Consider the following 13718-nt stretch of genomic DNA (forward strand, 5'->3'; position numbering starts at 1 on the left):
GATCATGATACAAATAGATGCCATTGTTAGGATTGATCCCCAAGCAGTATGAGCGAAGGAGGAGGAGTGCAAAATAACGGATTCTTTCTGATGGAAGAAGCCAGCACAGAAAAATTGCATTATGATCCTGGCTTTCATAGTTTATTTGTTTAAACCTGAGGTGGAGCTTCAGAGGGTAACTGATCTTTGAACTAATCAAGTAAGGAAAAGGAGAACATTGGCTCTCTGTTAGGGGATTCAGGAAAGCAGATGACAGAGGTCCCTGATGGGCCTGAGGATTCCCTTGTATAATTCACACATCCCCAGGAGGCTGTGGAAGAGGCCACAGGTGCCATTTTGAGATAAACAGAGAAGAAAGACACAGCTGTAAAAACAGAAGAATGGAAGTAAGGGTTTGTCTTGGGTTTGTATAATTTCCTGAATGATCTTGATTCTGAGGTCTATAATATTAATAAAGACGTTGATAACTAAGAGGCATAATTATATAATGACCTTGATAGTCTATCTGTAGGTGATTATTTTTGTATTTAATGGTTACTGCATTTTACCAATTCTAACATATGATTATTAATAAGATACATAATTGGTCTATATATTGCTAAAAAGAAAAAAAAGTTAGCCATATAACTATGATATTCTATTTATTGTAAGATGCAAACAAATGTTAAAGATGTTAAAGTGTAAGAAAACAAATGTCTGTCTATTGACTTAAGGGTGATAATACTAAGTCAGCTAAAAGACATATATATCTGTATTTGTAAATCATGGTAATGATTCCCTCTCATATAGTCAATAAATAAAATGAAATGCATCACGCCTGTAATCCCAGCACTTTGGGAGGCCGAGGTGGGTGGATCACAAGGTCAGGAGATTGAGACCATCCTGGCTAACATGGTGAAACCCCGTCTCTACTAAAATTACAAAAAATTAGCCGGGCGTGGTGGTGGGCGCTTGTAGTTCCAGCGGTTCGGGAGGCTGAGGCAGGAGAATGGCGTGAACCCAGGAGACGGAGCTTGCAGTGAGCCGACATCGCACCACTGCACTCCAGCCTGGGCGACAGAGCGAGACTCTGTCTCAAAAAATAAAATAAAATAAAATAAAATAAAATAAAATAAAATAAAATAAAATAAAATAAAATAAAATAAAATAAATAAATAAATAAATAAAATGCAGAAGGAAACAGCAACATACAACATTATGCATACCGAGCATTTCAAGAGATTGTAGTGCAGCAGCAAATAGTAAAAAATATCTTTGTAAGTGGTAAGATTTGACCGACTACTCAGAGGAAGGATTAACAGGAATAAGCAAATACCTAGAAAAGCCTAAATATATTTTAGATTGAGGGACATTTATGACTCTGTTAACCCTTACTGTAGTAAATGACTGCAAAATGACCATTTCACGTTGCTCAAATTTGTGGAAACCCTGTTCCTATTTGTTGACCTTACTGGGAACATGAACTCAAAGAAACACATGGGAACGATGTATAGATATTGAGCATTCATTAATGACAGTGTTCGAAACTTCTTCCTATTTTCTGGAAATCACACTTTATGAGGACCATTAGAAAATGAAAACTCTGGATACCTTTTCTTTACTAGCCTGACTTGAAGCTAGACTGTGCACATGACCCAAGCTCCACCACACAGAAGCACAGTCCTAGGTTTTCAATCAGATGCTAGTGACCTAAGCAAAAGAAGCCTGTACAGAATCCATTCTGGTGATGGGAGGGGCAGTGGTTTCAGAGAGAACATCCAGGGTTCTGGATGAGTCGGGTGTTTGGAAGAAACCATCCCAGCCCCATTTTATACTTCATTTGGTCATCGTTCCTGAAGGGGCAGCCTCTAGAATTTGTTCTGTACCTCTCCCAATGATTCTGTGTGCTCCTAAATATTGCTTAAAAATAATAACATGCTTTATTAAAAACAACCAGTTAAAACAAACCTGATTCTATGTCTTTCCCAAAGGTAGTGTGTACTTAACATTGGTTTTAAGAAGGAATTTACTATTGAAATATTACACTTACAGATAAATGTATTATTTAATATATTATTAAAGTGTACACACCAATGTAACTATTACCTCTAAATCAAGAAATCAAATTCTTACTAACAAATCAGAACTACTTTCATCCTCCTCCATCATTATTTCTTCTTCTCTCCCAAAGACACCCATTATCTTGACTTCTATATCCCTTCTTTTGAATTGAATTGAATATGACATTTAGAAAACATTTGCCAATCTTTTCTTTCTTCTATTACAAAACAAAACAAAACAAAAAACTAACCAAAATAACACTGCTGGATTTCTAATGTGATTGTACTGAATCTATCGATCTATTTGGGGGAGAATCTTTAAAATGCTGAGTCTTGAAATCTGCAACCGTGTTATAGTCCTCTTTAATTAGAGCTTTAATTTCTCTCAATAATGTTTCATACTGTTCAGTATAGATACCTTTTAAATAGTTTTTAAAGATGTATTCCCAGGTATATACTAATTTTGATTTGATAAATGGTAAAATTTCTTAAATTTTATTTACTTATTATTAGTTGGTGTCATACAGAAATACAAGTGATTTTTATTTCTACCTTGTAGGCACAGATCTTGCTAAACACACTTATTAATTCAAGCATTTGATCTATCTGTAGATTACTGGGTAGTCTGTAACAAACAATGAATTTCAATTTCCTCTTTCCCATCCTCTTAAACTCCATGTATTTTTCTTGCCTTATTGCCATGGGCAATGATCTCCGACACAAATTTGAATTATACTTAAGAGTAGTGGCCATTCTTGTCTTGTTCCCAGTATCAATGAGAGAAACTTCAATATTTCACTTTTAAAGTTTGATGGGAGTTTCCTATATATACACATTATTTGATTAATTGAGTTCTTTACTTTCTGTTACTTAAGAATTTTTGCTATTACAGTTGTTTTGTTTTCAACCATGAATAGAATACATATGGAATGTGATAAAATGCTTTCATGATTTTCTTCTTTATTCTCTTAATGTGGCAAAATACATTGTTTCACTTCCTAACGTTAGGCCAAATTTAAATGCCTGTAATAATCCCAACTTGAACCTGGACATGTTATTCTAGTCACTTTACATATATAACTGTACTTGATTGCTAATATCTGGCTTCCATTCTGCTCGTTATCTGGAAAAATATATGAGTGACTTGTACTTTAATTTCTTAAATTCAATGGAAAAAGCCATGCTTCTTTCTCCTGAAAATTTGCCCTAAAAATCCAAGTGGCCTTAATACTTCCCTGAAACTTTTAAACAGGTTTTAAAACTATACATTTGTTCCAGTTTTCCAGTTGATTCCAGTAGGAAAGTTGATCCAAAAATCCCTATTTCATTAGTGCCTGAAGAATCTAATATTTTAAATCATTTATTCCTAAACACATTAACAAGAGTTAATGCTGTCTATAAATTCTGTCTAATTCATCAAGGAAGAAAGTTTGAAGAGTTTTAAGCTCTAGTTAATATAATAACAATAATAAAAATATCATACATATATTGAGTACCAAGTACTGTGTATTCTAAATATTACCAAGTCAAGGTCAAGGATAAAACTTTTCTTTCATCCAGGAGAAGAAAGAGAAATTCTAAGACTTTAATTTTCAGTGATAAGTCTACTTTTCTAATTTAAAATTATAGCTAGGTAATGCAAAACACGAAGTATTGAACACACATATTTACCTTGGTTTTCTATTGAATTGCCACTATAGTGACAGTAAGAGATAAAATCGGAATAAATCTATAAGCAGAAAGAAAATATGAGAGCAGAAAACACTAACACAATTTTCAGGAGCTGGAGAAAATATGTACACATATATGTTGACTTAGACTTCTTAGAAATATAAATTAAGCTGGTAGAGGTGACGAAGCATAGATTTGCTTAGAAAGGTGGTGAGTTGGAAAATTAACAGATAATCTTCACAGGATTATCTGGGGTGTATGTAAGCTCTCTCCCCCAACAGAAGACTAGATCTTTGAGTTCTGCAAAAGTGAAAATGAAAGGAATTCTGGGCTAAAGGTACTCAGGAATTCTGAGTGTAAGGACACAATACCAAAACAAGGTAATTACGTGAAAGCGAATATACCAAATATTGAGAGAATAAGTCCCTTTCCTTATCCCCAGTAAGTCAATACCATCGGTATGGGTACTCATCTATACAAGTACTACCATCAGAAAAGTTCTTTCAACACAAGTAGTTTGGAAGAAACCAACAAAGCAGGGAGGAGGGGAAACCTTATAACTAAAAGGAAAGTTTCAGTCCATGAAATACAAATAGGGACATATAAGGATCAAGCTGAGAATAAAATGGATTCTCTGTGAAGTTAAATGTAAGAAAAATTGGGAAAAATCTCATCACCAGGTAAAAAAGATGTCCCAGATATGGAGTGAAAAACATAAGAAGAAAGAAAAGAAGGTGGAAAATAGAAAAAAAAAAAAAAAAAAAAAACAAGAAAAAATAATAATTCAGAGTTCTGTCTTGGATGTTCAGCATCCAAATAATATTGGTTCAAGAAAGAGAACAACTAAAATAAAGGATGAAAGTGATTATCAATTAAAATATTCAAGAGCAAATGAAGAGCACAAGTTTATGAACATAAATTTATGGTGGAGAATTTGGGAATTGATTAGTTATAGAAATAGAGAAAATGAGGCGGGTGGATCATTTGAGGTCAGGAGTTTGAGACCAGCCTGACCAACATGGTGAAACCCCATCTCTACTAAATACAAAAATTAGCCAGGCATAGTGCCACGTGCCTGTAATCTCATCTACTAGGGAGGCTGAGGCAGGAGAATCACTGGAACCCAGGAGGCGGAGGTTGCAGTGAGCCAAGATTGTGTCACTGAACTCTAGCCTGGGAAACAGAGTGAGACTATGTCTCTAAATAAATAAATAAATAAATAAATAAATAAATAAATAAATAAGAAAATAATTAATTAAGTTAGAAAAAAGGCAATTATTAACTCCATGGAAAATAAAATTTGTTTGGCCTGGTGAGCCTATAAAATCTTTCCCTTTTAAAATGATATTTAAAAATAATATTGACATGATTAATACTGAATTTTCAAATTATATAGTAAGACTATTTCTTAGTATTTAAAAGTAAAGTCAGGCCCGAAGGTCAAGGGAATCACTGAACAAAAGGATCTTATTTTTAAAAACAAAATAAATATGTAGATATTTGGCTGCAAAAACTTAAAAAGCCCAATGTTAAAATTATTCTGACAACATGACAGCTTCCAAATATGGGTACCTGCTTCAATGTTATAAACTAGTTTAACCCACATTTTTCCTATTTTTATGCTCATGTAATTTCACTTTATATAGAAACAATTATATGCCCACACATGTATTTAGTTAAAAGATCAGAGCAAAGGTATATTATGCAAGATAAATTTTTATATCCCAATTTTTTTCTCTTCCAAAAGATTTGCAAGTTGCTATCTGTTTTCATAATGAATATATCCTACTATACATACTCTGGTGTTTTGCACTTGCCATTATATGTTGTTGATATGATCATTATATGATATGATATGATATATGTTATTAATATAAAATGTAAAATATATTTATAAAAGGCATTTAAGCTGGAATTTCTTTAATTCACTTTTTTCCACTCTTGTATATTTCAATACTGATTTAATAAACTTTAAAAGCAGAGGTGAAAACTACCAGCTGCTTAGGTGTGTTTCACATCCAGTATAATGGAGAGATAGTTTCTCCTTTTATTCACAAGAGAAACAACGATAAAAACAACAAAAGACAGCTTTTCAAAATAAAAAGAGCCCTATAAAGTAGCTCAGAAATTATGGGGTTTAGTCATAACTAGATAAACTGGTAGTGTAATTAATAACCACCCTCTATTTTTTTTTTTTCATTGACAAACTATAGGAAAGTTGACTAGGTGATCTTTAAGCTCTCTTCACTATTAAATTTCATTGTTTCTAAGGTTAACACTGCACGAGGAAGTAACTTTTAACATGTAGGTGACTGTTCAGTCTCTGTATGTCAGTTATCTACTTTCTGAATATTTCCCTATTGATTTTCTCTTTAGTGATACATTTTATGGAAATGTAAGATAATATTTAAAATTCTTGTTGAATCATTAGTAACTTGATAAGCACAAATTCAAATGTGAATATCATGTATTTTAAAGTCAAAAATATAAAGCTAGTATTATTTGATATCTTAAATAGTTGATGTTATTTTTATATTTTCAGGCACTCATTGACTTTATTTTTATCCACTGACTTTAATACACTTCCATTTAACTATCATTTATTGAGCATCTACCTGTTGAAACACACACACACACACACACACACACACACACACAGATGTAGGTGCAAGGGTACAAAAGAGAGCAAAATAAATCCAATTAGGAGATGGCAAGAGATTCATGATGCAGGGTAAGCCTCAAATGTGGACTAGACTCTATCAAATATACACTGTGGGGAGGCAGCGGGGTGAAACCCAGCAATTGCACATTGTAATCAAAGGGATGAAAGTGGAAAAGTTCAGGGTTTGTCTGCTGATAGAAAAATTGACCCATGTGACCAGGACATGGTTTGTGCATATGTGTGCAGGTCACAGTCAAAGCAAGCCTGGCAGAGTGTGGAGTCAGATCAGTGTATGCATGCCCAGTTAAGGGTTTCAATTTTATGCATTATGAAATCAGGAATTGTCAAAGGGACTTTTTCACTCTGAATCAGAAGAGAAACAGAAAAAAAAGTATATTAGTTGATAAGGTTTTAAGTAACATAAAAGGAATTTTCAAGAACGTACACTTAATGAGTAAGATGATGATTAAATAGGTAGCTGTTTGGAAAAAGAAATCATTATCTGGATTAACTTTTAACTAGAAAACTAGACGAGAGAAACACCGAGCACTGGACTGAGCACTGAAGGCCAGCTGAGGTTTTGAGTAGACCTACAACCCAAAGAATTATATATTTATTTCACCAAGTCTCTGCCACTCAGTATGGTACAGGAGCAAATAAGTTGAATATCTGAAATTAAGTGTGAAAAACTAATTGACATCAAGGATTATGAGATCAGTTCAAATTTGAAAGGATGGACAACCAAAAGTCAGCAGGCAAATTCAAGAGAGAATAAAGTGGGCAAGGGTAAAACAGTTTTAATTTACTTTTATTTCGCCTAACATGCATTTATGTGAAGTAATAAATGTGAAGGGACATATGTGAAAAAATATGTTTATCTAATACTCATAGTTATCCTATGGGATAGAGACTATTTAATCATCCCAATTTTACAGTTGAGAAAATTGAGTCCTGAGGAAGTTTTAAAAATGTACTCAGATCACTGAGACAGTTAATTCTCAACCTAGGGTTTGCATTCAGTCATTATAAATGAAGAGTCAAGGTTCTTAATTACTGTACTATGCAATAATTAAATTAAAAGTAGGAGAGTGAGAAGCTAAGTGAACACAGGCTGGGATCAAAGTAAAATTGACAGTTTAGTTTTAGAATAATAGCAGTTCTCGGCAGTTACAAAGCTTGTAATAGAAGTGAAGGGCTGAAATAAAATGGAGGCAAAGCCACAGGATTTGAGGGTAAAAGAGAGGTTGATGTCTCTCCATAAAGTGTGAGGGAGCACTTGAAGTTAGACGGGCAAATCAGCCCTGAGACCTCGTCCTTGTTCATTCACAGGGGCGGTTGGTACTTGGTACCAACAAGGGGAGATAAAAATGGAATTCCCCACAACCCCAACACACACAGGCACACATGCATGTATGCATGCATGCAAAAGCACACATCCAAGGGTAACAAACACCTTCTACCTGATAGAGCCTTGGGACGGGGAAGGTCCTCAGAGAGAAGTAGGATTGCGTAAAGGAAATGAAGACATGACTTACATGGTAAGTACTCAATATGATTGCTAGATACTGGGAAACTGTGACTTCAAGCAAAACAATGTACAGAGGGTTCTCGAATAACATCCTTTCCTTCCATGATATTTTGTTATAACATTGATGAGCAAAAAAAATGGTTTTGTTATATACATGTTTCCACTTCAAGTCACAGCTTCCAAAAACCTATTGAGGATGTTAAGTGAGGACTTCTTGTAATCAGTAAAACATTTGGGAACTTTTGTTTGCTGTTTTTTAATGGAATAAGCTTTATAATAAACATTTTGTAAATGCCTGGCAGAAAAGACAGGCAATGGAAAGTGGTGGGATGCACTGAATAGATTTTTAAAATATTATTTGGGGAAACAAAGTATTACTTATATAAACATTGACAACCATGTAATTCTTTTATCTAATAACCCAGGTAAAAGTACCTAACAAATACTGTCACTATTCATCAACTCCAAGAAAAACAACTGTTATTTCAGGTGAATTCTTTGTGTATGTGTGTTTTCATTGGACAGAGGAATTGCATAAGCCAGTGCTTCTCAAAATGTGGTCCCTGGAACATTAGCATCAGCATCACCTGGAAACTTTTAGAAATGCACATTTTCAGATCCCACCCCAGGTCAGCTGAATCAGATATACCAGTCCTGCAGGTGATTCTGATGTGTGATAAAGTTTGAGAACCTCTAACCTAAATCAACGTGTGTGTATTTCTTTCTGCTTAGCTACCTGGAAATAAGATCCAATTCAACACTGACCTGCAAAAGTTAATTTTAGGTGCTTGTTCACGTGTGTTTCTGTGTTAATTATAATTGCTTTTTCTCATTTTCATTCTTTTGGTCTATACTGTACTTAATAAGTTGTAACCCTTTTGGAGTAAGTACGTATTAAACTAACCATCAATACAAATGTTTGGAGTCTTACTGAGAATTTGTTTTTAAAAATCTGTAACTGTAAAAGAATACATGTTAGTAATTTTTACGTATGCAATTTAGAAGAGTAAAAATATATGGTAAATTGTTAAGAAAGTGGATGAGGAAGATGGATTGTTATTTAATTGACATAGGAAAGGTCCAGGCATTGGCATTAAAAAAGAAAAAGAAAACCAAACTTCGGATGATTCTGATGTATAGCCGTGGTAAGAATCACCAAATTAGAGGATATGAGAAAACAGACCTACAGCATCATGTATTTTGAAGAGTTTGGTGAAAATGATAATGATAATTCTGGGCCACAGCAACAATGACTATAAGAACGGTCTGAAGAAATGGTTTTAAAGAAAGGAAAATGTAATGCATCTAGTGTAAGCTTGAAAAAAAGCTGAGAAACTCAAAGAAAAAAACAGAGAGAAGGGGGTTGAGAACACTAAAGAAAAGTAAATGGCAGGTCAGTTGGACGAGAGTCATCATGTCTTTTTGAAAAGTGCGGTGAGTTAACATTCTATCTGCAACTGTGGACAAAATCTATGTGGGTTCAAGGATGCACACTGAAAACTCAAAAGCATTCTTCTCAGAAATTCCACCTTAAAAGCAATATACATCCAGCTGACCCAGAAATAGTTAAACTGCAAGACCAAATACCATCTTGGGGAGGATGGATGGTGCCTTTATTCATTTTCAGATGTGGAAAAAATGTTTGTCTTTATATGTTTATAATCATCCAAACGTGCTCCCGATAACACCTGAGCAAACTTTCTCTCTGGCTGTCACTTCAATAGAAATTCACTGAACATTAATATTTACTTTGGAATGAGACAGATTTCTGTAACTTCTTAGGAATACAAAATAAATCTTGAAATGCAAATATTCAACATTTATGAATAATAAATATATATTTAAAGAATGATATTCATATGGTTTATTCATAACCTAAGCAGGTGTGACTCTTAAATAATCACATTACAGTAAATCTTTTATTGGAAGGAGAAATATTATCAAAAAGTTACTATTAAATTTAACTAAAAATGCCTCCCAATAATCATTCTGAGACAGCATGATTATTTATATTTGCTTTAGAAGTATTAAAGTTTAGATCTATTATCTTCACTATCATTCTAGTAGCAAGCATTCTTCATTAAATTTACCATATCCTATATAATCAAATTTATCAGATTATTGAGTAAGCTGCCAGGACTACATTTACAAAGAGCCTCAGAGATAGAACAGATGATCAAATGAGCAGGTTTAGAGTAAATGCTTGAAAAATATTTTCTTATATTGCAATGAGCATAGTTAGCCACCAGAGAGAGCTCAGTCACTATATTTTATTAAAGACAGTAATTTACTTTCCCTCAACTGAATAGAAATTCTCTATCCACCATATCCTAAAAGAAACAAAGCTATTGCTTAATGATTTATAATATCCAGTATTGAATACTATAAATGACACTTTCAGGTTTAGCATTTGAGAAATAATGTGTCTCTGCCAACAAGAGTGTTAGTGCTGAAGATTGCAAGGGAGATTTCCACTGGGGAAAAGGTGCAGGTTGCATACTTATAGGTAAGTTTCTTACTCACTAATGGGAAGGTTTCTTCACACACTAGAAATAAATGCTTTATGAAAACAACTCAAAGGCTACTTTCTAATAACATCTTGTTAACTCCAAAGAACTGAGGAACAGTTTTTTAAAGTCATATGACAAACATAATCAAGAAGTAATCAGTAATAAATGGAACTTGATAAATAAGAACCTGAAATTAATAGATCTTAATATCTTTTAATTGTCTGATTCTCAGCAGGAGGAAATTTTTACTATTAAGCAGGGTCACTTTATTTCACAAAAAGTATAGAACTGTACTAATACAATTTTAAGTTAATCAATATTCAGTCCTTTCTCCTGCCCCCAACCGTGATAAGTAAACAAAATGAAGAAACACATACACTCAAGCTTATCCTCAGGTCTTCCTCTTTCAAGCAGAGACAGGTAACAGACAATGTCCTTCAGGTGGATTACTTCTGGGGAACTTGAATTTGCAGGAGAAGTAGTCCGGGGAGGGGTGATGGCACCTTTATTCATTCTCAGACCTGGAAAAAAAAAATTGTCTTTATATTTTGTTAATTATTTACAGTGATCTCAAACAGAAAACAAATTAAGAAAATAGAGAGAGAACACACAGGCTACATAGAAAATTGTATTTTTAAGGCATAGAATAACCAAATTCTCTGGAATATCAGTATAGCAGCTAGACACAGCCTACGACTGTTGTAGATGAAGGAGAGTTCTTTGGGATCCACAGACATGGCACTGCTCTATCACCCACTGGATGGTATTCGGGTCAGAATAATACTACCCTAGGTGAGTTGCTGCACATGTGAATGCTTGAAGACCCACTTCCCTATCCCACCTTTCTCTGCTTTAGGTAGTGACAGCTATAAATCTGTTGGGAAGATACTTAAAATGGACTTTTCACAAAATACTAAAGAAAAAAAATGTGAGTCTTTCACAATATAATTTCTCTATTGATAATAAGCAATCATCCATTCATAAAGTCATGTATTTGTTTCAAATATTTGCCAGTACCATGAAGAAGACATCCTTTTTCACCATCAAAGGATTTGCCCATGAGTAAGAATAAAGAGAACATAAGCAAAACTCTGGATAAACATGATGGATATTAGAGAGGTAAAAACATATTAGGGGTTTGGTTTTTAAATGGTTCTCACTTTATTTCTGAAACCTATTATCTGTGTCGGTACTATGACAAGGATATAGGTTGCTTATTACCTGTCTGGTGATAATCTAACTGAAATATGTTCACAATAACTTGGTAGTTCTATCTTACCCAGAAGCCACTGAAATCAGATTGTGTGTATCTGACAAGGCCTGAAGACAAACCCCAATTATCCTTTGAGGGATATATGACATTTTTAGAGGTATTTGGGAGAAATAACTAATGGGTTGAATGACTACTAGATTCCTAATCAACCAGAAGCTACTGTAAGGAATAATTGGAACAAAATACAGTTCTAGAACTGTGTTCTTAGCACAGATCTACCTGACTGCGTATCTCTCGCTCTAGTCTAGTTTTTCAATTTGTAACTTTCCATGAATATCCATCATCTCGTCAAGACATCTGAAGATTCCCAGGCATATAATTCAATGTGCTGTGAAATGTCCCAAGTTAGTTTTATCATTGGTGATGTTGTCACTAATAAAGGGAACTATTTATTGAGTGCCTAATATATGACTGAAATCATGGTAGGAGCTTTAACACATATTATCGCATATTATTCTTACATGAACCCTGTGAGGTAGAGTGCATTTTCTCCATTTTGCAGATTAGGGACAGTCTTACAGATTTCAATTTCCCAGAGTTTCATAACCAGCAAGACAAGCTCATCTTCTTGTTTCTACACTGGTAGCTTACAAACCATTTTTGTTCAAGGTCAATCATAAAAATGTAAGAAAAATAATTTACATCTTAACACAGTGCACATGCATGCGCGCACACACACACACACACATTAGTGGGATTCATAATTGCTCAAATATTTTCTTTTTTATATTAACCTACTCCTATTCTATTCTATTCTTAAAATTTTTCTCAAAGACCATCTAAACTGAACTTACTAGCCACCAATGGATCAAAAATCACAGTTTGAAAAAAACACTGCTTTTTGTCTTTCATCCTTTCTTTTTCTGAGACAGAGTCTCGCTCTGTCACCCAGGGACTGGAGTGCAATGGTGTGATCTTGGCTCACTGCAACCTCTGCCTCCTGGGTTCAAGTGATTCTCCTGCCTCAGCCTCCTGAGTAGCTGGGATTACTGGTGCATGCCACCACGTCCGGTTAATTTTTTTTTTTTTTTTTTTTGTATTTTTAGTAGAGATGAGGTTTCACCATGTTGGTCAGGCTGGTCTCGAACTCCTGACCTCATGATCTCCCCACCTGAGCCTCCCAAAGTGCTGAGATTACAGGTGTGAGCCACCATGCCTTGCCCCTCTCTTTTTAAAATGAAATCTTACTTATTTTAAATGTGGCATTATGTTTTACATTAATTCTACTCCTGTTTATAAAGTTATCAACAGAGACATGTATTGTAAATGGACTTTCCTTTTTAATAGAAGTATCAGTGTATATCTAATACAAACTAATAATTCTTTATGAACCAAGGAAGGCAGAAAATTGAAGACAATCCTGAGCTTTAAAAAAAAAAAAATATGACCCGAATAATTGAAACTAGTCAACTAAAGCTCAGACAGCTGCAGGAATAAGCAGTTCCAACTTATGATAAAAAACATTTGGTGCTGACCCTTGACATGACCGTAACTTTCAGACTTGGAGAACACAGCTCTTGAATTATGGTCGGATAAGCTGTGACCTAACTCATCTTGCTGATGAGCTAATCCTCTTTTCCAACGTTTCCCCCTGTGGTACTGAAATGATTTAATCAGCTTGATTTAACTCTTTTATAGAAAAATTCAGAACAAAACAAAAAAGAAATAAAAGAACATGCTCTGACATTTATTTGAAAGAAAGTCAAATATATTATAGATCTTCACTTTATTTAGAACAAGGCATGATCATTTATACTTACACAACTAAGGTACACAGTGTTTAATTATCAGCTTTCAGCATATTGAACACAAACAATTGAGAATGTAAGGATCACATAATTTTGTCTTTTCTGCATGTAATGTATAAATTGAGCATGAACGTACACATATAATTTGTATTTAGCACCATGTTTTTGAAGGAATATGCTACTGTACTAAATTATTTTTGTTTGAAAAAATAAGTAATATTTTCCATTTTCTTTTCATGAAATATTGTTAACTGAACATTTAAAGCTGCATCATGTATTTATTACAT

At 34.0% G+C, this 13718-nt stretch overlaps 1 protein-coding gene across 12 annotated transcripts in view; it reads right to left on the reverse strand.

Annotated features, from left to right (window-relative positions):
* The window catches only part of DGKB (diacylglycerol kinase beta), an 808853-nt gene that overhangs the window by 540422 nt on the left and 254713 nt on the right, over positions 1 to 13718 (reverse strand). For all 12 annotated transcript variants that reach the window (XM_017956905.3, XM_017956903.3, XM_017956902.3 and 9 more), the window contains one exon: positions 10788 to 10931. In XM_017956905.3, coding sequence (XP_017812394.1) covers positions 10788 to 10931 — 144 coding nt within the window. The remainder of the gene's footprint in view (positions 1 to 10787; positions 10932 to 13718) is intronic.

The sequence above is a fragment of the Papio anubis genome, chromosome 4, assembly GCF_008728515.1.
Source record: "Papio anubis isolate 15944 chromosome 4, Panubis1.0, whole genome shotgun sequence".
Classification (NCBI taxonomy): domain Eukaryota; kingdom Metazoa; phylum Chordata; class Mammalia; order Primates; family Cercopithecidae; genus Papio; species Papio anubis.